At 46.2% G+C, this 23,875-nt stretch overlaps 1 protein-coding gene across 1 annotated transcript in view; it reads left to right on the forward strand.

Moving 5' to 3' along the window:
- Positions 1 to 8,437, forward strand: part of LOC135384468 (venom metalloproteinase BumaMPs1-like) — a 35,747-nt gene extending 27,310 nt beyond the window's left edge. Inside the window, exons 11-14 of the mRNA XM_064613670.1 lie at positions 1,844 to 2,008; positions 7,768 to 7,900; positions 7,964 to 8,053; positions 8,112 to 8,437. Coding sequence (XP_064469740.1) covers positions 1,844 to 2,008; positions 7,768 to 7,900; positions 7,964 to 8,053; positions 8,112 to 8,171 — 448 coding nt within the window. The 3' untranslated portion in view covers positions 8,172 to 8,437. The remainder of the gene's footprint in view (positions 1 to 1,843; positions 2,009 to 7,767; positions 7,901 to 7,963; positions 8,054 to 8,111) is intronic.
- The last annotated feature ends 15,438 nt before the right edge of the window (positions 8,438 to 23,875 follow it).

The raw sequence follows: 23,875 nt of genomic DNA on the forward strand, positions 1-23,875 counted from the left end.
TTTATGTCGAGAAACTCGTACGCCAGAAATTTCCCATAGGGACTATGAAACTTCCACCCCCCCCCCCCCACTCGTTTTTGTCCGATAGAAGATATAAGCAGCTTTACATTAGGCAAGTGAACGGCCGAATTCAATATTTCTCCATATTTTCTTAACAAAATTACTGATCATCAGGAGATAATCTAAAGGGGATGGGACACTCTCATAGGTGTGGTTCATTACTTCAGGGACGCATTATACTGCGCGCCAGAATATTGAGTAAAAATTCATTCACATGTCGTACTTAGCAAGGAGAAGCTCCTTTGTGCGAGTCACCTGCAAACCCAAAGTAAGCAGGCGCCGGGAACGTTCCTGCGCACTCCGGCACCGCTTAACAACTGCGGTCATAGAGGTGTATCTCCGCCAGCGGAGAATGTCGCCTGCACATTAAAAGTGGATAGGGTTCATCGTTTTTTTTTTCTTTTAATTCAGCGGTAAAAATCGGGTGATTCTTTTAAAAGCAAATTCCGGGAAGAATCTTGCGTTTTCTATCACGTGTTTTATGTTCCCGGGAGTCTCCGGGTGAAACTAAAATCGTGCGAATCAAGCTGCCAAGATGATTGCAAACTCTTTTTTTTTTTTTATTGTGTCTGAATTGCGACACACTGAGCTTGACAAAAGATAAAACGCTACACATTTACGAGTGGTTCACCCTGTCTTCTTCACACGCAAATCCCTTGCATGCGAAGCAACTCATCTTTCATTCGAGACCTTTACGGACTCCGAACGTAGCGCAGCTGTGAGAATGTTCTTTCGACGTTACAGCTGCCGCAGGGCAAGCACAACAGTGTTTGCGCAACAGGGGCTAAGGCATGAAAACGATCCACAGCATAATTCCAATGCACGGGTGTTCCCTTGGGTGCTGAAGGATTAAGGTTGATGACGTGATTCTTTCATGTCTTACTGTGGCGGTATCTCAAGTTGAAAGACATCGTGGAATACGAGGAGAAATCGGTTACGCCCACATTTCAGAAAGTTGGTTCGGGGGGCAAATATCGTGAAAATCGTGTTTAACCCGAAAACGAAGAACCTTAAAAGTGGGGCATACGAGAAGGTGGCGAACGCCAGGTAGACGGGTAATCGACTCGCATGTTTTTCTGTTAATGGGGATATTTTACATGTTTGGCTTAAAAGCATATAAACGTGATCTAAGTACGTAATTCGCCCGCCAAAGCCCACCACGGACGTGTTTCGACTTGTGGGCCGAGTTGACCTGTCTCGAAGTATAATAGTCAAGAACAAGAGGGGGAAACGCGGAGGAGAGGTCCGGAGGTTATGTCAATCGCGTGTTGCTCAATAAACGGCGCATTTTAGCTCGGAAAATTTTCTGGTGTACGCGTTTCTTGACAGGAGAAACCGTTTTCAGCAAACACTTTACTCCCCTGTTCGTCAGTCACCTCAAACAGATTACATTCGTAAGCCACCGGGAACGGCGTAAGGGATATGCTAAAAAGCATTGACGAAGAAATACATATACTCGTATTCCCATGTTCCATCGCGAGGCCTGCTTAAAGTGGGCGTTCCTACGTAGACTTTGACCATGGGCATGTCCACGTATCCCCTATGACTATTTAATGGTCATCTTTCGAACACTCGTGTCATTTTTCAATGAAAAGCTCACGTCCGCACGGCTGCGTTGTTTAGCTTGCCTGAAAGTGGGGCAACACTACTAATAGTCACAGATGCCACTCGACGTTTTCTGGGGTCCCCTCCCCCCCACCCCTCGAGGACCGGGGGAGAACCGTTGTACGAAAGGAACAGTAGCTAGCATATTAGAAACATTGTACTTATTTTGACTGCGCAGAGTAGGAGTTTTGCATGACGGCGTGTCGCCTCCAAGTTCAGAGCCTGGCCATCCAGGAGCACGAAGCTGTTCAGCTACGGATCACATCATGGCCCCAAGAGGTTCCGCCAAAAATTCCCACGTACTCTCGAGATGTACAAAGCAGCAGCTGGCGTTCTTCTTCATGTGAGTGAATGGCGATTTCCATGCACTTTCATTAGTGTTAACTCTTTTTTTTTCTTTTTGAAGTTTATTACAGTCAACCCCCATTTATCCGGATCCCGTAACACGCGAAAAGAACAAGGAGGTATATTTCGGTCCCTGCAGTGTTCCTTCGTTTACCCCGGGCTTCAGCTCATGGTCCAGACGAAAGTATCAAGCTTTTAACAACCGAGGGAAAACCCCTACAACCACCTTCACCAATACGTCTCCACTTATTCGGTGTGGAGGTGGCTGAGGCAGTGTGTGACCCTACGTCAGTCTCGGAACCGGGGACAGCCTTCAGGACCACTCCTCTCTCTCTTTTCTTCTTGGTGTTTTTTTTTCTTTATTTTTTTTCTTCATGTCACGTGTGCTGCACACTGACCAGTCCAGTCGTGTGACGCCGAGCGATGACTTGACTTCCCCTAGTTTCGTTGATTTTCGGCTTGTGAGCCTCCTGTTAGCTAAAGTGTCGTAGAATTGCGAGTTCAATGATGCAATCCAGAAGAACTAGAACAAAGGTCCGTTCATGAAGTTTCCGAATACCCAGGAGCGGGGGATATCTCTGCTTGAGTTGGATATTAGCAGCTGATCCGCACTCTGATGAATATCGCTCGCCTACAAAGCTGCGTTCTCTACCGCGAAAACTGAATTCGACAGCCATGGACAATCGTCTGTCCTGGAGCATGTCAGAGTTGACCAGTATAGGGACTGTGCGACAAACTGGTGGCGCGGCGATGCGGCCTTCGAAGAAAGTACCTTGCGTGATAGCCACCGGGTAGCCAGCTTAGTTTACATGTGAAGTGCGGGCATCCTTTTTTGCCACACTGAAACTGTTGCATCGCTAACTGTGCCAGCACCTAAAAGAACTCTTCATTAGGGACCAGATGTTCTATTTCTCGTGATTTCTATGCTTTCAATACCACTGAGGGCACTAGACTCGCAGAGAATAGTGTTTGTGACGCGCGTTCGGCCATTGCATGAGGTGTGCACAACATGAGCGAATATATTCTATTTCTTTTGTTCTAGTTTCAGTGAAACTGAATGAGGACCTGCGAAATGATCAATGATTTACGGTTGCCACTTTCATGGCGGTGAAACGCCGCTGGATACTCTATCACCGTCAAATGCACCGACCCAACGGCAACCTAATTCGAGATAATGATTGAGGTGTTTCATCGCCAGTGCCCAGAGCCGATATTGCTCCCGGTGATCTGGTTAATGAGTCTCACAGTGAGAACGGAAATTCTACGTTGTCTAGCAGGTTTAGTATTTACCCACCGACCATTTCACAGACTGTGTAATGCCGCAAGCCTACGGCGGTAGCCGAGGTAAAAACTCATATTATTTCTTCTTTGAGGATCTCTTTAGCGCTATTGTATCTTAAGATACTGGATAAACTGCAGTGCAAGTTCAGACAATAAGTTGTAACCCCACGTGTTTATTTGTATGGATAAAACGGACGCACTGTGTAGATTTCAGTGACGAAGCTGTGTGTGTGCAAAGGGGACGAAAGGAATACAAGACTCAGTCAAAAACATGATATTACGAATGGCTGGAGTCGGAGGAATACAGTTATATAGCCTTCGCTAGCAAGCCAGGATTTTGTGAGGAGTCAAATTACCGTCCTCTCGACGTATCACTTACAGGTGTTTTGACCAGACAAACGCGAGTGGCTGTTCTCCTTCCGTATTGTTAGATACATTATGAATACGGTGGTTGCTTCTATGCAGTTTGTCTCCATTCTCTTGGATCGCGCCCCAGAAAGGTTCCACATTATTTGCACTTCGAAGATTAGCCCTTCCACGGTCCCTTGATAGGGACCGTGGCACTTCTAATTACGGCGGTCGCCACGCAAGCTACGGTTCCACTTGAGAATGCATAGTACCATAGATCGAGAAGTTACCCGTCAGAAAGAACTCGTTACGAGTTAAGTTACCGTGTGAAAAATGTAACTAAGTTAATAACGAAGTTCTTCAGCAAAAGACAGCGTGTGTTGTCTTTACTAGGAAGCGAGGCACATTTGCTGAGCCCTCGCTGCTCCTCGGTGGCAACACACTACCAGTTTCTGATGAGCAAAAATTTCTGGGGGTGGTGTTTGACAAGAAGCTGTCTTTTGTGCCACACATAAACTATATAAAACAGAAGTGCCTGAAATCCTCCAACATACTCAAAGTTTTATCCCATCGATCGTGGGGAGCCGACAAAGTCACACTGTTGCGAGTCTATGACTCGGTTGTGCGATCAGTAATTGAGTACGGGAGTGTCGTGTATGGTTCGGCGCGGCCTTCGGCATTGAAGGTGTTGGACCCCATCCACCACGAAGGCATCCGACTCGCCACCGGCGCCTTCCGGACGTCCCCTGTGAAGAGTTTGTATGTTGAGGGCAATGAATGGTCGCTCGAGAGACGGAGACAATTTGAACATGTGAAGGCTGCGCTAAGGTACAGATGCCAGGGCGATGACCCTGTTGTACACTCTAGTGTGAACCCCGCTCTGGAGCGACTCTTCCTTGCAAAGCCCTCTGTTGTACCCTCGTTCCCGCTTCGTGTGGAGGCGGCGAGTTCCCGTGTGGGATTCAGCCCCTCTGGCGTTCACTTGCAGCAGGCAGTCCTCGATGCTGCGCCTTGGCAGAGACATCTAATACAATCCAATTTAAAAATGACACAGTTTGACAAACAATCCACTGCACACACTGTCATTCTCCAGGAATTCCTGGAGATTCACCATAACTTCGGGAACCACCATGCAATCTACACTGATGGGACTAAAGTAAGCAATGGTGTGGCGGCCGTTGCCCTTGAAGGTGATTCTATTATGACGGCACGCCTGAACACGAACGACACAGTTTTCACCGCAGAGCTTTACGCGATTCTCCTGGCTCTGCGGCACATTCAACAAAACTACCTTCTAAATTCAGTGATTTATTCCGATTCGCTAAGCTCTGTGCGTGCGCTGCTTTCATGCTATGACAGCAAGAATCACCTCGTCAAGTGAGTACGAGCGCTTGCGACCCAACTTTGTCCCCGAGGCTTTTCAATCTGTCTCTGCTGGGTCCCCAGCCACACTGGGATCCCGGGGAATGAACGAGCCGACCGTGAGGCTCGGCGAGCGTTGGCACAAGAGGAGTCAGCTCTAGGACTACCCTACCAAGACATCCTGCCAGTGTTAAAGAGAGCTGTCTGCACACAGTGGCAGCAGGAGTGGGACATGGAGGAAAATAACAAGCTACACCTCACACAGCCACACGTTTCTCCCCCGCATCGGACTGAACACATCAACAGATCATCCGAAGTTCTTTACGCGAGATTGAGGATTGGACACACATGGCTCACGCATCACCACCTACTCAGGGGGTCAGGATCCGCCAGCTTGTGCGCACTGCGGTGACAGCTTGACTGTCTTGCACGTACTGGCATCCTGCCCTCACTTCGAACACCAACGCCAACAGTATTTCACCGCATTCTACAGATACCATGTCCCACTCCACCCAGCCCTTCTACTGGGTGACACCCCTCTTGTGCCGTTTGATAACGTAATCAAATTTTTGACCACGTGTGGGTTTCTTAGTCAGATGTAGATGATAAGCATTGCTCCGCTTTTATCAATTATCACCGAACTCCTCATGTAAATATCTCATTGTCACACTTGTAGATAGCTTTTAACTGCCATGCTCGCTTGCTATCGTCATCCCCCTCTCTCTTATCCTGGTCAATCAATCATCGCTCATCGCTCATACCTGTAGATAGGTTTTAACTACCACACTCTCTCTCACATCATCTTTCCCATAATCATCTCCGACACACTCACCATAGTTTTGGCGCTCTATGGCCTTTGTTACCTTTGTGCCATTAAACGCATAATCAATCAATCAATCAATCAATCAAGTTCTTCAGCCTGAAATGTAACTCGCAGTTACGGAGTTACTTAACAAAAAGAACGAGTTACTTCCAAGTTACTTCGGACACAAAGGAGCACTACACAGGTGCAGCACGCGTGAGCAGTTGACTTCGACCTTGAGTTGCCTGCGGGGGAGTGCAACACGCTTAGATCGCTTTCGTTTATGTCCAACAATTCGAACGCTTTACATCTTACTCCTTGTGGGTGCACAATGGTTCAGCTGCATTTCAATGACAGCGGTTCTTACTTCCTGAATAGAATACTGTCATTGTTTGAATATCACGTTTTATGGCATAAAATGCCTTGAAAGAACCGGAGAGAAAGCAAGAAAATATGTGGTCGTGACTGAAAAGCCAATTAAAAGTAACTTGGAACTTAGCTTAAGTTACTTTGGCAAAGCTACCTGAAAAAGAAACGAGTTCTTCTGAAAGTTACCACGGCGCAAACGTACCGAGTTAAGTTACAAGTTACCAAAAAAAGAACTTAGTTACAGTAACGAGTTACTTGTAACAAGTTGCCTCGAACTCCGTATAGAACGGGCGGCGTGGTATCACGTCGGATACTTCCAAGACCGCCACTGGCGGCGCTGTCGCGACGGAGCAGCGCGCCCCCTTTAGGTGTCGCGCGGTCCCTATTATGACATGCGAGCTGCTGTTGAGGTGAAGATGCCATTCATACTCCTGGTTCCATCGAAGACCATTAGCGGGAGTCCGACGACGATCCTGAGAAACCTACGATGTTGTAACCCTCGAGGACAAGTTAAGTGCACTGAGAACTGCTCTCTCGTTTTTAGACCAAACAAGTTAAGATGAACAGGTCAACGACATCAGTAAGCGCCCAAACGTGATAGATGCTTGCAATATACTCATGCAAACGACAGGACAATTTCCGCAGGAAACATTGGCTGGACTGCCAACTGCTTGCTCCGGCATTTCTTCTAGCCGGGATCCCTCGCTGTTCAGCAACATAGGCTGCAAATTCTGGTGCCGGATAAATGGGGCCGACTATGTTTCTCGATGCCCTATGACGATCAATCACTCGAAGTACTCTATCTGGTCAGAGCAGCGCACGCTCTCCTTATAGGCATTGTTTACATTGTCTCACGTCCCCGGGGAGGGACAAGCGGGAGGATCTCGATTATCAGCTCTCGTGACATATCCGTGACGTTCCCGCCAGGACGCTCGCGTGTAAGCATGCTATCTCATCACCTCATCCTCAGGAGGAACCAGAGTAAATGATTGTTCAGGCAGTTGAAAAAAAAAGGTACCTAGATAACGTTTTCGGTACGTCACACTAATGGTGATGATGATAATGATTCGGTTTCCCCCTTTCTTTTTCTTTTTTTTTTTTTGCGCATTGACAACTACGGTCATAAGTCACACTGATGGTGTTGTGCATACGACTCTCTGGGCGCAAACCCGAAACCGCGTGCTTTCTAATGATTTACAATGACGACAATAATTTATACCGTACAAGTCGGTTAAAACTGAAAAGGGTATCATGATAAGTATTTAAAGACATTGAAACATTTAAATCAGTCGGTTAAAACAAGTCGGTTAAAACTGAAAAGGGTATCAAGTATTTAAGGACATTGAAACATTTAAATAAACATTTAAATTTAAATGATTCAAAAACTTTAATTACTCATCTTATTCACTTGCGAGTGTTAGACTTTTCCCGTTTTTGCCTGAAAAGGGTATTCGGTGAGTCAGATCACGCACTGCCTGTGAAAGCAAAAATCTACTCTACGCACTGATGCTTAGAGAGCGAAATGTCCCATTAAATATCGTTTTCGTTGTTCATCGCTCGCGCTCATGAACGCTATGGTCTCCGACACTCGGTAGGAACCACGACCAGAGATGCTGGAAGAGTTTCAGCGGAACACTGACCTTCGTTCGACGTCGGCTGCCCGGTTCGCAAATCACTGTCACCGCCTTCTGCAAGATGGTGCACAAGAACGGCAAAAGCGGGGTTCTGGTAAGTGAACTGTCTGTGAGAACGAAAGGCGCGTACGAGTGCATTAACTTGTGGTTGAGACAGCACAGGAACTGTTCAGTGAAGTGTGAGCCATCGCCACCAAATAAAGGATTCTACGCTGGGCTTGATGGCTGGTCATGTGGAGATAGAAAGGTTTGTGCATCGTCCTTTTAACTTTATCCTTCTTATCAAATGGCTCACCCTCCCACAGATGTGCATCACTGGAAGGTGCTTGAAGAAAGAAGACGTTGTGCGCATACTGATTGACTGATTTTTTAAAGAAAAAATGGAGATGTTAGTCTCGAGCTACTCGTATAGCAGTTCCAATACGTTCTTGTAACTCCGAAGGACGATTATTTTATGCCACGAGACTAAAAAGTGTGCATTAAATATGAAATCAGCGTCCACACAACAAGAGGGATTTTGGGTGCCACGAACGACTGGTGATCCCGTTTTACATACAAGAAAAGCAAAATACTAAAAGTCGTGTCTTGAGGCGTACGTTCGAACTACAAAATATTGGTCACGACCTTAATAAGATATTGTTTTCTTTTAAAACTATAATGTGTGACGGTGTTAGTACACGAAGGCAAAGGAATACTAACGTTGGGTACTGTGCATCGCAATCGGTACACGACGACACGTTCTCTGTCCAAAGAGGGTCATTTCCAAGCACATTCTCCGGTTCTTCATTGCTACTCCCTGAAATCCTTCCTGCAATGTATGCGCTCACCTATGGTGCGACTTGAGCGGCGGCAGGTTATTTCTTTACGATATAATGTTCCAATACTTAAGATATGTGGAGGACACACACACGAACCACTGCTGCCAGCGATTTTCCAGACACGCTCACGCCCCTCCCACAACCCAAAAGCGCTCTACATCACACACCCCGTAGAAAAATCAAATGTGAACATACACGGCAATGGACCTTTTTCACAATGGCTTATGCGCATGCGTATGACCTTGAGGCGCCGGAGAGGATTATCTCCGTCTTCACTAGATGGCGCACTATGGGGACGACAGAAGTGGGGACCAGTGGGGAGACCTTGTCGGCCCCACTCCGGAGCGGTTTTGGTCCTTTGTGCTATCCACGTGGATTTGTTTTGACGCACGCCGGGCATGGTTCGTTGGAGAGCCACTAGGATACAACGCATATGTGAGAAAGGTCCCCCGTGAGGAACTACAATGGCACCACCATAAAATGTGAATCACGCGCAGATCCCTGACTGATGTTATGCTACAACTTTGCGTGGATAATGGCTATAGAGTCATTTGTACTACTACTACGGTCTACTAACAGTAGAGAATGTTAGTTGACCGTTGATAACGTCACCCTGAAGCTACCGTACCTACCGGAAACAATGGCGGCGTGCATGACTCAGAATCTTATCCGTTGACTGGGCGCGGTAAACACCGTACTTCGGAAGCCACGTTATCAACAATCTACTAACACTCACTATTAGTGAATGTTACTACTGGCAGGTTTCACGTCCGATCAGGCAGGGAGGTCCCATCGACCTCCTGGTTTTTCATTATTTTTTAATATTTAGAAGTGCTTTGTACATGATGATCAGTAGCGGCAAAATGCTAACGATTACTTTTTGTGAAAAAAAAATATTTCAGAAAATCCGACCCTGAATTCGAGTGTTTCACTTTTGCCGTTTTTGCACCCGTATATCTCCCGAGTTTTAAAAGGTATTGTTTCGAACTTTTTTTATGCTTTAGTATGGTTACAGACCAGCAGTCCAAGCGGAAATTTTGGCCCGCAGGAGGAACGCTCTATGATATTTAAAAAAAAAAATGGCGAACATGCTCTTTCGCGCAGTTTTGTACTAACTTCAACGCGTGATTTCTCTGGCTGTAGATGTCCGTCATTACCATACCTGGCATCAGTTTACTCAGATTTCAATGGTTTTTCATTTGATATGTCTATCGTGCGTATACCTTATACAGGTATCTGCTGAAACAGGGAAATGTTTATGCATATTTCGAAAAAATAAGGATTCTGCGCGTTCGTTTCTCGAAAAGACCCGCCTTGATTTTATTTTTATTTTGCCAGGGCATGTCCCCATGTTAGACCTCCCATCTGATCTAAATAAATCTGCTTAAAAATGTGTACACTGGTGATGAGAGCGTTAAAACGTGGCGGTCCCTCGCTCCTACCCACAGGTCGGAGTGCTTCTTGAGCTCTCCAACCTCCTCTCCGGTTGGACCCACATCTTTTTAAGCCTGCACACAACCGGATCAGAAGACGACTCAACCGGAAAAGAACATTCAGTGACACCCAAAGGCCAAGAGGCGGTTTGCACATGCAACGTACACATATCACGTGCACGTGCAACACTCTCTTGGCTTAAAATCCCGTTTAGCAGAGGCCCCGGAGGAAGAGGGACAGAGTGGACGTAGCGCACTCTGCAGAGCAACTACTTAACACGCCCTTTGTGTCTAGCTAGCAACAGAGTGAGCGTCTCTGCTCTTCACCAAGCGTTGGAAATCTGCCAGCAGCTGGGGAGGGAAACGGAAGTCGACCTTCGCAAAGCAATGTTGGGAGACATCTAGGGAGATCGGACACCATTAGCGTCACAATTCGCAAAAAAAAAATGCAGACGATCATGGAAAGTGTTGTAATTTTCAGCAGCAGATGTTAGTGAGTTTTGTTGACGTTGACGAAGCGTTTGGCATTGCAGAAAGGTTATTAGTTGCTGGAAGGGAACTCCAAGACAAGGATACGGGACAAGAAAACAACGTCTCTTCGTACGTGTTTTCCTTGTTTCGGACACGGAGTTCATTTCCATCATGTACAACTAGCTAACCTGCATCCTATCTGTCCTTCAAGGTTACTAAGGCTGTTCTCTTAATGATACTGACCTCCGCCGTGCATGAGGGCATGATCGGGGCGCCGGATCTGCATAAACGGCATTCGCGGAAAGACCTGTCGTTCACTCACCAAGTCGGGCTCCGGCAAATCGGTCGGCATGGGTAGCCTTGGCACGTTGCGACTGCCGCAACTTTGTCGGTGAGCAGGGACCGTAGGCATGTCGAGCAAACGCGAAACGTGGTCAGGTGGGCATGGGGTAGGAGCTCCCTAATACAGTTCCCTCTTCGTGACGCATAATACGAAGTCATGGCGCAAATGGTGACCTCGAGGAACGGTAGCACGTTTTTCTTGAAAGAAGGAAGTCACTGAAAGGGTTAGCCAGCTGTAGGACTCGAACAGCTGGCTAACCTTTTCAGTGACTTCCTTCTTTCATTGTTCTTAGGCACTTGAGGCTTTCTGTGTTGTTGTCCCTTATTCTGTGTCCCAGCCTCAGAATATCAGTTTACTTGCCATCACGTTTTCCTTGTTCTCACAACGGAGAGCTTGCCGTTATGTCTCGCTGACGGGATCTTCGGCAATAATCCCTCCGTCTGCTGTCCTTTTCGTGTGTTTTATGGTTCCTGCATGCAGATTCCGCGCATTCCGACACTCCTGCAGCTCATCACGTTCAAGTTTTAATTATCGTAATGGTACAAAAGTCAGGGAATCATGGCCATGCGAAAAGAGCGCTTTTCAGGCTGTACTCACCCTCATTTGGTGACTAACGCGGGGCCGGTACAGTAGGGAGGTTTAGACGGAATGCAATGATTCGAAGAGATTGGGCTGATTGGAAGGCCTTTACGATAACGGTTCCGAAAATACAACTGATTTATTTCAAGTGGTCGGCATCACGTTTGCGATCTTGAACTTCAAAGCTTCCTTTTGGTTTTTGATTTGTTTCTCTGGAACCTGTTTCGGCGCCATGTATCTTCTGTGGGATAAACAATCCAATTTTTCTTAGCAAATATTGCACCGATTTCAACGGGATCGATCTTAAATGATAGGTTTTGACAATATTAACCAATACTATTTACAAAAATGGGTGTATTCCTTGCTGTTTTTCTACAGACGTTACGCAAAATGCGAAAATCTAGTCACCCGCCTTGCGAAGCGCATAATTCAAATACTATCATATCCAGGCAAAATGTTCTCGCTAAGAATTCTTCGGGAATCTTTCTGACACAATATGACACCTATAATACGTATATCCATACCATCATTTATACACAAAATTAGAAAATATGAAGGCATGTGATACGTTGTTCCAGGGGCATGTTTGCTCTCTATACGCTTCGTGCAAAGCGTCCGCCGCGACACGAAAAATCCTGGCGGCAGCCATAGGAACTAGTTGTGTGAGTCCGCTCGGTTCTCGAGGGCTATTTGTACGCTTTCAATCATTACCTTGCTTCGGTGACGCCGCGGCTGAATTGATAGTTGCTAAAAGTAAAGCCGTACCGTACAAACCGTTGCGTCGTTGGGTGCACAAATACGTATGAGAATGCCGGATGTAGGGAAAAAAATGGTCCCTGGTTGTGTGGGCTGAAAAATGGTCCCGCAGGCTCCTGCGCGCCCAACAGTACAGAGGCGTGGTTGCGGATAGCTCATGAAACACATTACAGCCGACCGAGAGTTACCATTCGCTCTCCCCAGATGCTAGTATTCTTCTACTGTTGGTCACACACGAGTTTTGAGTTTATAAAATTGAGCTTTAATGTAAAAGAAAGAAAGAAAGGAGACACGAGTTTTACAGTTGTCCCCTGCATATTTTCCGTGTTGATGTTTATGGACAATAAAAGCCTTCGCCGTCTCATTCATTGTTTCATTGGCTTTACAACTCCTCTTCTGCTGAAGATATGGTTCATCGACATAGAAAGTATGACAGAACTACTGTAAAACCTGTCTGACCAACAATAGGAAAACACTAGCACCCAGGATGAATTGGGAACTACATCCAATGACCCCCCTCTACAGCGAGTGTGAGGTCGGAGCCAGGCTAGTGAGCTCAGTGTAAAGCGTTTATGGGTGTTTTATTGTATGGGTACGAGTACAGAAGCTACCGTGCCTCTTTGCTTACTCCTCTGTAATCCGTCCTGTTATAAGAGATCGCATGTACAATTTCTCCGACATATCTGCAAGAAATCGTATTGTCTGTACCCCACAAAAAAGAAAGAGAGAGAAGAACAGAAGGAACACATGCAGTTTGCTCAATACAACCGGTGCAGCGAATGTAATCGCTTTTTATGTTCCTCATGGAGTGGCGCGTGCAGCTGTTACTGCTCATTAACATAAATGTTAATTAAAAAATCCGATGTCTCTCAATTTTAACAAACCGGGAGGGCGAATGATAGCACTTGGTTGGCTAGGATCCGTTTCATCGGCATTCCAGAACGACTGCTGTATTTTTGGGCGCACGGAACCCCACGGGATCATTTTTCCGCCCACGCAACCAGGGACCATTTTTTTGGGCACCGGAGAATGCCCCACCGGGTATTAGGTTCTACAGTTTCCCGCCAAATCCACACGAAGTAGACAGGAGAAGACGATTGGTGTCGGCCGTCAAACGTACGTGTCACAAAATGAGCTACTCCGTGGATTCTATCTGTCTTCTTTTATGCCAATAATCCTAATTGACTGCCGTAATCAGACCGTATATCGTTCGTGTTGTGTTGAGCGATGTTAAGATGTGTGGTCTCCATTCAGACACGCACTTCAAACTAGCTTGGACCTTGTCGCTTTGTCCGACTCTGCTAATGAGTCTTCTGCATCCCTTAGCTGTAGGTGCAGCCTTTGCAAGGTTGCTGTAAAAAGTATAAAAGTAAACACTCGCAAGTGCGGTGCGCACGAAGAAAAGCTAAAAGAATTTTAACAACGCTGACACGCCTGCTTCTGCATATAGTCTTATGCATTATTCACCGCATAGGACCGAAAGTCATTCGGTCGTTCGGAGTTGAAAGCGATTGAAATCCGCAAAGCTGCGCAAACGATTCACACATTTTCGGTTTTCATGACGCCCGCCACATACACTTTTGACTGGTTTCGATGTCGGGCAACTCACACAAAAAGTTCGCGTTCCCACTGCTACGTGGCCGCGGAAAGCGCCACCTTTCGTCTGTGCACGAGGCGCAGAGCCATTTAGGGAGAGTTTGGCCATTCTCTGATCTTTTCCCGCCTCATGGGTGCAGCATATTTTCACGTCAGAGTCAGCGTTGCGCCGCCCAAAAAGCCTGAATCAAAGCAGAATCCGCTTATCAGCCATCTGGTGTGCGCCATTTTGATTCTGTCCACCAGCTGGTCAATAGCTCTGTCGTCGGACTGAATATAATATACAGGAATAGTCGACTTATAACTTACAGCCGCCTGTGGTAAGGGGGGCTTTCTTGCCAAACCGAAAGAGTTCAAGGACGAAGGGTTTTCGAAGGCCGATATACGCAAGTGTGTACCCTCCTTGCATCGTAAACAACGATCACCATCATAGGTGGGGAGTAACGCGTTACAAAGTAGTGCGTTACCGGTAACGCGTTACATTCGAGTAGTGAAATATGGTAACGCATTACATTTGGGAGAAAAGTAATGAGTAACGTAACGTCATTACATTTTTACTAACTAACGCGTAACGGCGTTATGCGTTACTGCGTGTTTGGGAACATTGCTTCATCGTCTAAACTTGAAAGCTTGAGCGAGGACCGTGCCTGTAGACTCCGGGAAAATCTCCGATTTTTTCTATTCATCTTCAACAATGACAAGAAGGTCACATCGGCACCCGCGAAGAACGCAAAAGGACTATTGACCTACCCTGGTTGAGATGTCACCCTTTGTTTACCACCTCTATTTTTCACTCCCTTTGGTATTTTTCGGACGAATGGGGTAAAAGCGACAGAAAAATATCCTCTACCGTCTGAACAAGTAACAAAGTACCAAGGGATTCGCTGTTTGGATTTATACTGTGTGAGATAAAAGGTCACCGTCTCTATCAACCTTGACAAGCAGCACGCACGTGTCATTAGGAGTCTGCTCAGCCACACAGATGAAAATTTTGAGCGTCAACTACTTCTGCGTTGCAATAAATCATACATGTATGTTTTGTTCATGCGTGACCCTTGTTTGTGCACAACATTGCGTGTATTGATCTGCGGAACGCACTTGTGTGACTCAACCGAAAATGGTACATATTATAAGGGCAACTAGCGAAGTAATGCAAAAGTAACGGCATTACGTATCAGAAGTAACGGCGTTAGTAACGCGTTACCTACTATCGCAACAGTAACGAATAACGTAACGCGTTACTTTTTGAAAAAGTAGTGAGTAACGGTAGTGCACTACAAAATAAAAGTAACTTCCCCACCTATGATCACCATCAATATGGCGTCGGCGACCGGCTCACGACGGCAGTGGAGTGCAGCTGTAGCTTCCACAGTTTCGCCACGAAAACCACCGCCCCCCCCTTGACCACGTGATCATCCGTAACGATGCACGACAAAGTAGCCGGAAAACGGCGCCAAAAAGCGCGCGCTGGCTGATCGAACTGCGCATGTACGCTGCGTGCCCTCTCCATACCCTCTCACTCGAATTCTTTCCCCCCCCCTGTTCCGAGCGCTTCGCAAGGCCATCTGCTAATTTTATCGGGAAGCAAAAAATGAAAATCCAGAAGACGAAGGAATTCACATGTGCAAATTTATTGACACGGTAAACATATAAACAAGAAGCAACATTTGAATGGAAGTAAATCTACACGATTATTACAGAATACTGCAGAATAAATAAAGAATAAATAGTGCCGAGCAACAGAAAGCGTAACTATTATATTATACAATCCTTAAGGGAACCTATTCGGTTTGGAGAAAGTAGATATTATTATACACATATATAGCACGTGATGAGTCGCAGAAGCCATCCGCTTCATCCCAGCACAACTACTGTAGAATTTTCAGGTGACAGGGGCCACATATTCGCGGATCGCAGGGCCACGAACAGCTATCGGTGTCTGAATGAAAAAAAAAAAGAAAAAAAGGAACCTGTTAATGATATGGTAAACCCGAGCACAGGCAACGTTAATTGGCTGAATACGCTACGTAGGACATGCTATCGTTACGCGCCTAATGTCGACTAATGACAAAATTCAAGGAGCCCGGCGTACGCGATGCACGCTGTTTTCCTTTTCATGCACATCAGTTAAACATCAGACACATTCAAATAGCGGAACAAAACGCAACAAGTAACGCCACGCAGAATAGCACATCAACCAAATCATGACTGATAACCGGCAGAAAGTGATGTAATACGGGACAAGGCGTACTTCCATGCACACAGTTAGGCGAATTTATTAAACGTCCGATCACTGACATGCATCATACGTTTGTCTGCTTGCCTTTCATTCAGGCGTTCGTCCATGGCTCGAACATCTTCGAAATCCACGAAACGAAATCACCGTCTGCCCACATTGGGCTGTTGCGCTAAAGTTTGAGGACAGCGACTACAGCGCCACTCTGACCCCTACCGTCGGAATGCTACGACACGCGGCCGCTCCCGCCTCGTATGCTAACTGATAGCAACGGGTAGGACGCGTCAGAGTTCGCCGTTTTTTTTTTTTTTTTTTTTTTCCGAAATCGAACTCTGCTCGAATGGAACCGAACTCTGCTAAAAATCGCAAACTAGTGTTGCGTACGCATAGCAGCAAGGAGATGGCTACGGCAATGACTTGCCCGCCCAAGAAAAGCCCCCGGAAAAGGTGTCCCCGAAAGAAATGTCTCCGACTGGCAGCGTTATTCCGGCTGCCAGCGATTTACAGGCTGCGGTATCTTTGTTGTACTCCAGATCTAGCTAATTCCTAAAATATGAAGCCCCGAGATAATTATTCCTGACTACTGCCGCGGTTTACCGTTTTCAGTCATAGACTTGCATTGCGGCTATGTAATATTCCAGTATAATTATTGCAGTAGACGAATATCGGCATCCCTTCTAATGAAATAGAACACACAAACTTTGACCAGATACACTTTTCGTTACTGGTGTCTTCTTGTATGTGCTTTGCATTTTTCCGCTTTTTATACTAAAAGTCGACTGTGCAGCCGACGCCTCGGATAATTGTCGTTGTGTGACAGTAAGATCTCGGGTCTAGGGACGACGAAAACAGACACACACAACAGAGTTTGGAAACATCTGTATGTGTCTGTTTTCGTCGTCCCTCGTCTCGGGGTCTTACTGTCATGAATTACACTCACCAGCTCACTTGTTTCTACCGATTCTTTCACTGGATCATCGTCACCAGAAACTCCATATCTACTATACAATATAGCCTCGTGCATGTATACGTGCACAACCTCTGGTTCCGTACGTATATCAGAAAAAGTTATAGACGTCTGTTTGAACGAGGTGGACATATGATAGCTGATTCCAAATCTAAGTAGTCGAGAAGTTCGCTCACGCTGCATGCTGTTCCCGAAAATGCTTCGAAATCATCGGTACTGCGTTGCCCAATAGCTGTTTATTCTGTGTTCATGGTAGCGCCGTGAACATTCGGCACGCGGAGAACACAACCAAAGGTTCCAGGAAAGAGCAACTATTTGTGTGTTGAACCATAAAACAGTTTGCGTTTCTTTTAGAAGTCCCGTTATTATTGTTCAACTGTCATCAATTATAACGACGAACGTTTTGTTAAGTCCCCATTGAATTCGATAAGCACCCTGCGAATTAATCTTTGCGCCACCTGGCCCAGCGCAATAGGCCTATAGACGCCAGCTACACAACGGTCAGACGGGTCGGCGCCTCGGAGAAACGAACGCGGGCGAATCCACCGGTTAGATGAGCCTCAGCCAATCATGATCGAGAAAGGTCACGTGGGGGACCGGAGCCAATGAAACGTCAATAGCCGGAATTTGGCGGGAAATGCCAGCGGCGATACTATTTTCGCGGCGGCGAAACCCGCTTAGTGTGCCTCCTCTGACGACGGGACAACAATAGAGCACGGCGAGGGAGGTCGCTTAGCCGTGACGTCGCATGACGCGCTTCAAGTTAGGTTCCTCCTAATGGCGAAACTCTCCCTATAAACGACTCTGACGAGGCGTATATAGTCGCGCCACGAAGCGAGTAAGAGGAGAAGTAGGTATGACTCCGCCACGACCTACTTAATAAGAGAGCGACCAGGTCACTTTCCCAAATCCCTATGGAGCGGCTGTCCGCGGAACCTCCTCGCAATTTCCTCCTCTCACAGGTGAAACGCCCGCTTGGCGCGCTGCCCACATTCCCTAAAACAGGGGGACTCCGCATTGGGACATGTGACGCGATAGTGTTCGAATTGACTCGTGTACATCTTTTCGACGTCCATATTGATTTGTAGTGTACAACATCGACTCCTCTGCTCGTTTTGTCGGGGTATACTTTACATGGACGCCGTTTATTTTGTTTTCTCGTGCGATGACATATTGGTACACAGTACAAGGTACTTCATTTGATACCACGCCGTCCTTGAAAAGCAAGTTCCCCCATACCTGGGAGAAGAAGTAGGTCGTGGTTTGAGGACAGCGACTACAGCGCCACTCTGACCCCTACCGTCGGAATGCTACGACACGCGGCCGCTCCCGCCTCGTATGCTAACTGATAGCAACGGGTAGGTCGTGGACTCCGCCAGGTACGGCTGTTATTCTCACTCCTTATTCTAAACGGCTTTCGCACGTGTTGGGGAGAGATGGCTGAGATCAAGGTCGCTGGACCAACAACCCCATTGTGTTCGGAAACAAAGGGTGAGTGCATGAGGGAGCTGGAACGTGTCCTCCCAATCTGCCGAATCCCAACTCGCCAAATGCATTGAAGGCCAGGAAACAGCCGAAAAATCCCTTGACCTCCAAACGTGCTGGTTCGACTGGCCGAATGACCGACATGCCCCTTCCCAATTAGCCGAATTTGACTAGTGGCGAAGACCATAGTCTTCCACATCGAAATTGGTAGGTGACCCGACTGCGCTGTCTGGATGTTTTCCCTGGGTTCTCCTCAGATGTTGGTAAGGTTCTCTACGAAGGTGGCCCAGGGCGCACTGTCATCCCAGCAGTGCCGGTGAAAGAAATTACGGACCCCTTGCATGCAAGACTACGGAGTCCTGCCCCCCCCCCCCCCTCACGTCTCCTGGTGTTGGCAACCGTCGGGTATTGGGTCGGGCGGGCCCTTGAAGAGGCGCGGGGCTCCATTCCCGCCCCCCCCCCCTCTCGCCGATCCTGCCTCCCAGTGTAACTTGTCTTCCGCCGCACCGGCAGGCAGAACACTCGGTAACTAACACGTTGTCAACCAACCAATTCGATTGTTCGTGGGACGTTCTGTTCTTCCTACGTTCATCTCTCATGGGGCTTTTCATTGCCTTGACAAGCATTACGCTTTCGCTGTAGTTCATCCTCATAACCAGCCACAACGTTACTACGATAAGACCTCTCACCATAGTGACGCAGAGCTTACGGCTTTTATGTCTTGGAGCCGTAATAAAATACATTTAAAATATCTTAATAAAAAACACAGAAAATTTAACGGACTGAAGTGCCTCGAAGAGATAGTTTTCTTACTCTAACTGAGCAAATTACTAAACAGCACACATATTGTTAAGGAAAGAATGTCGAGAAAACATGCGAGCTGGTGGCAAGGATTCAATACGAAAAACCCCCGAGACCAGGGGACATAGAAAGATCACACACAAGAGAAGTTTGATACAGAGATGTCCCGCTTTTAAACTCTTCAGCTGTGGCCTTATCTGCATATGCTGCTACGTTCCCTAGTCGGCGGTTTTCGTCATAAATATTGCTAATGATATTATGATTGGTGGGTGTCATCTTTCAACATCATTTCTAGTTCTCCAGTCACTGTTCACTAAGGGATTCAATTATTCTCGCACATTTCCTATCTATAGGTTATTTTCCACCATACCCAACTCGCCGAAAAGCTCCTACACCATTTCCCAGCTTGCCGAAAGTGGTTGACCTTTCCCCTCAAAGATAATCCGCTTAACTGCATTCGGCGAACTGGGATTCGGCAGATTCGGCAGACTGTCCATTGCTCGTTTCTTGGTCACTACACCTTTGTATATGACGAATGGCGGAAAATTAGAGAACAGGGGTACGATGGACAGTCGAGGTGTCACTCAGCTATCTCCTTCTGTCTGTTCTTTCGTTGCTCCAAAGCGAAATTTCCTTTGTCACATTCAAAGTCGTCGAGTGGCTTTTCAACACATGTACTTAATATGGCTCATAAATATTGGACTGTTTCTCATAATGCCACCAGAGTATTTATAATAATCAACGTTATTCATCAGCTTACACCATAGACTTTTCAGTCTTTTTTTTTAAATGCCCGAGTATTCTTTCTCGTCTGGTAATAAATAGTTTAATCAGAACTAATAGCCATCTACCAGTCTAAGGGACCACTGGGTTATGCTATGAAGGGGTTGGAGGGGTGGGATCCAGGACATTTGCTCACCGGATATTTCCTTACCGTCCGAAAGTTCAAGGCGGACAAATGCTCACTAAGTTTTTTTTTTACGTGCCTGTTGTGTCCACAAGTTATGTGTCGTGTCTTGTGGCACAGTATATAATATTTGCTGCAGAGAACATACTTTGTTGTGGCTGGGAGAACGACTGGTGGGAAACATCATATTTCTGTATCATGTTTTCAACCATGCGCATGATCGAAGCTTCAGAATAGTAAAATAATTCATACATGTGCATTAGCATAGAAGCATGGTATAGGACTCACGGTAGGGCGATGTCGGTAAAAATAATCGAGGCATTTATAATAATCGGGGGCATTTATTGGTTGTTCATTTAGATTCAGTTCCAAAAATATATTTAATAGTTGTAAAGCAGACTGATTTAACTCGTGGACATTTCGCGTGCCTGACAAGTGCAAAAGCGTATCAAAATAATGCTGTATAAAAATAATAAACCATGTGTCGTTTCGTGGAAACTTGGTGCCGCGATTTTTTTTTTTCTTGTGTGCGTGTATGCTTCAACAGCTAGTACATATATGGCGAGACACTGGGAAGGTTATTCGGATTAATTCGGATATTCAAAGGGTGGAAATTCCCTGAGTAGGTGAACCCCCGAAAGGTATTTTTGTACGTCAAATCTCAGAGAGCGGTGCGGCTTTGTGTATGTGAGGTGGTGAGGTGAGTTTTCTCCTGTACAGATAACGAGCACTGGAAGGCTTCTGCCATACACCTTTACTTCCTCTTTTCTTGGAAAATCAGTACCACACAAATATCGACCAAAAACCATGTTCAATAACTCCAAACAACAAAGCAAAGCGAGATGTGGCCACGGCTATAAAGGGGGCAATCAAGTTTCTTCTCTAGAGAGCACAAAACGGATACTTTTAGGCTCTAATATAGGATAAAAACAACGCTGTTCCTACTGACAGTGTGGAGGCAGCATTTTCGTCTCACCTTATGAAGTTTAAAAGAGTTATTAAAACACATAAAATAAGTCAATATCATTTGACCGAACGACATTAGGTCTAAAGCCATTTCATCGAAAGCCGTTTGATCGAAACGGCAGCGGTCCTTTGATCGATTTTTCTTATTGGTTCACCTGGAGCGTTGATAAGAAAATAAATAAAAGGAATAAAAAAATAAAGCAAGAGAAGAACAAAAGAAACCTGCAGTTCTAAGTGCCCTTATCGTATGGAACATTTATCGCTGTGTGATCCGCTTGCCCAGTAAACACATTCCTCATGCTAACCCACTTTTTCGCATCCAAAGAAGTGTCCAAGGGCCCGATTTTTCACCCTAGCCCGTTGGGCAACTTGATAGGTTTTTCCGCTCTGACACGTGACTACATGCCATACATGCCTTCAACCAAGGTACAGGACGGGGATACCCGACGTTTCGGAGCCAGTTCGGCTCCTTTCTCAGGGGTGACTGTAGTGGCCGTTGGCAGCAGCGTTCTTGCCGTGGCCACTACAGTCACCCCTGAGGAAGGAGCCGAACTGGCTCCGAAACGTCGGGTATCCCCGTCCTGTACATTGGTTGGAGATTTTCGTTACTATCATAGTTCTCACCAAACCAGACACTCTTGTGTCGAATATGTTCACTTTCATACATGTCTTTCACGCTTAATCCCCAAGCTTTTTTAAAGTAATAATTGATGTCGAATAATAAACACTTTTGACAAATAAATAAGTGACATCTTTGAACGATTTATTCGGCTAGGACGTGGACCAATTTTAACGATGCATTTTTAATGTTTGTATTTAACTGACCATTGTCTAGGAGAAAGATCTGTTTTAGATTATTTACTTTGTGCCTATGTACAAGTGAATCTAAATTTGGACCTTGCAACATACATGTAACCGAAGAAATTCTTCAAAACCTAGACAATATAAGCCGGGGAGCAGATATTTCTACTTTCTCTTTTTTTTTTTTTTTTTTCGGACAGCGTGCACGTGTAGGGATAACCGGCTGCAGATGCATACGCTAAACAAGGTTGAACCAAGGTTTTATATGGCTGTTAAGTTAATATATTTCGTTGTACCATGGCGAAATTTCATTCTTAGCATCCACAGACTGCGAGTGGCTTCCGCGCACATATAGCTATCCCATTTCAAATCGTTCCCTTTAAATATGTCGTCAGCAGAAGGGTGCAGAGAAGAGGCACGGACTATTGGCTGCTCCCAACCTGAGCCCATTTTCTTCAATATGCGTCTACTGGTTCGCCAGATTCTTCCGCACTGTTCTATCTAGCTGTGCTGCTCGTGAATGACAAATGTCTGCAAATAACCAGTGGTATCCCCTATTCGGCTGAAAAAAAGCAAAAAAAAAACGCTCAGGATACCGATTGCCTGCTCCGTATGCTCGAGTCAAAGGTTACAGAACAAGCGGTGCGACCGGCTTTCGACCATAGAGTTAATATAGACTCTAGAAAACGTGCTTGGCGCGCTGTCAATGGGACTCTCCTATCCCCGAGCGTGACCGCCCGGGCGCAGCCATCCATTGGTCATGGACAGTGTTAGTGGACGGATTTGAGGCCCTTAACTACAGCGGAGCTGCTCGGCTGCTCCGTTTGTTGCCAACCCTATGTAGTCACGTGGGATGACAGACGGGGGAACGAGCCGATGAAGGCAATGGCGTCCACCGTAGGAAGCGAGGCCAGCCGTGTAATTGCGTTGAGTACGCACGAATCTTCAGAATGTACGTGCAGAATTGAGTAATACTATTGGAATCACAAGGTAAACGTTGCCATATCAAACGTGAATCATATCTTATCTATGAGATTACTTGCGACATCGCCAACCCTTTGGTTTCCACCGACACCGATGAAGATGTTGACCGCTTATGACATGACGTTGAAGTGGCGTTTGTGTGCTTTGCGAGCGAAATAAATAAATCGTTACCCATCGTAACAAATCTAGGCATGTATTTCGGAAGGCAACAGAATTCCAAAGACGGATACACACAGTGAGTCGCTATTTTCATGCTGCTCTGCGAATCAACAGGAACCGGAAATTGCAAAAACGAAACCACCCGCCATTCCATGCTCTGGTCTGTCGAGTTTCGTGATAATAGTCACGAACGAACGGCAGCACACAAGCAAGTGATGAAGTGGGAAAATGTCCACTGCTTATTTGTTTAACGAATACATATGAGATACGCATATAGTACGCCGAATTTAGATAGCAAGTAATGGATTTAGGAAAACGAGCACGTCAAGTTTACCGGAATGAAGCAGCCAACGGAAGGCAACGCCTTCCATGACCAACGGATGGCAGTTCCCGCGTGGTCACGCTTTTTTGAGCGAGTCCCACCCCCCTGCTTTCGACCAAACGGCTTTCGACCAAGCGGCGTTCGATCAAACAGCGTTCGGCAAAACGGCGTTCGACAGTACGAGTTTTCACAAGTTGATTATCAAATAATTAATTAGCAGTTATGCGAATTACTAACCCCTCTGTCCCTCACTCCTTCCTGCTGTCCTCTCTCCATCTGTCCACCTCTGTACGCCGCTTATAGCCACAGTTGCTTCGCGGCGCTAACACGAAAAAAAATTATGCAAATTAAAGAAACAAAATATATCGCACAGGTATTTTGCAAGATGGTATAACCCCAGTGCAAGAATCCCATCTGACTAGCTCGCATAATTTCGTTATAAAAT

This window comes from Ornithodoros turicata, chromosome 2 (assembly GCF_037126465.1).
Source record: "Ornithodoros turicata isolate Travis chromosome 2, ASM3712646v1, whole genome shotgun sequence".
Taxonomy (NCBI): domain Eukaryota; kingdom Metazoa; phylum Arthropoda; class Arachnida; order Ixodida; family Argasidae; genus Ornithodoros; species Ornithodoros turicata.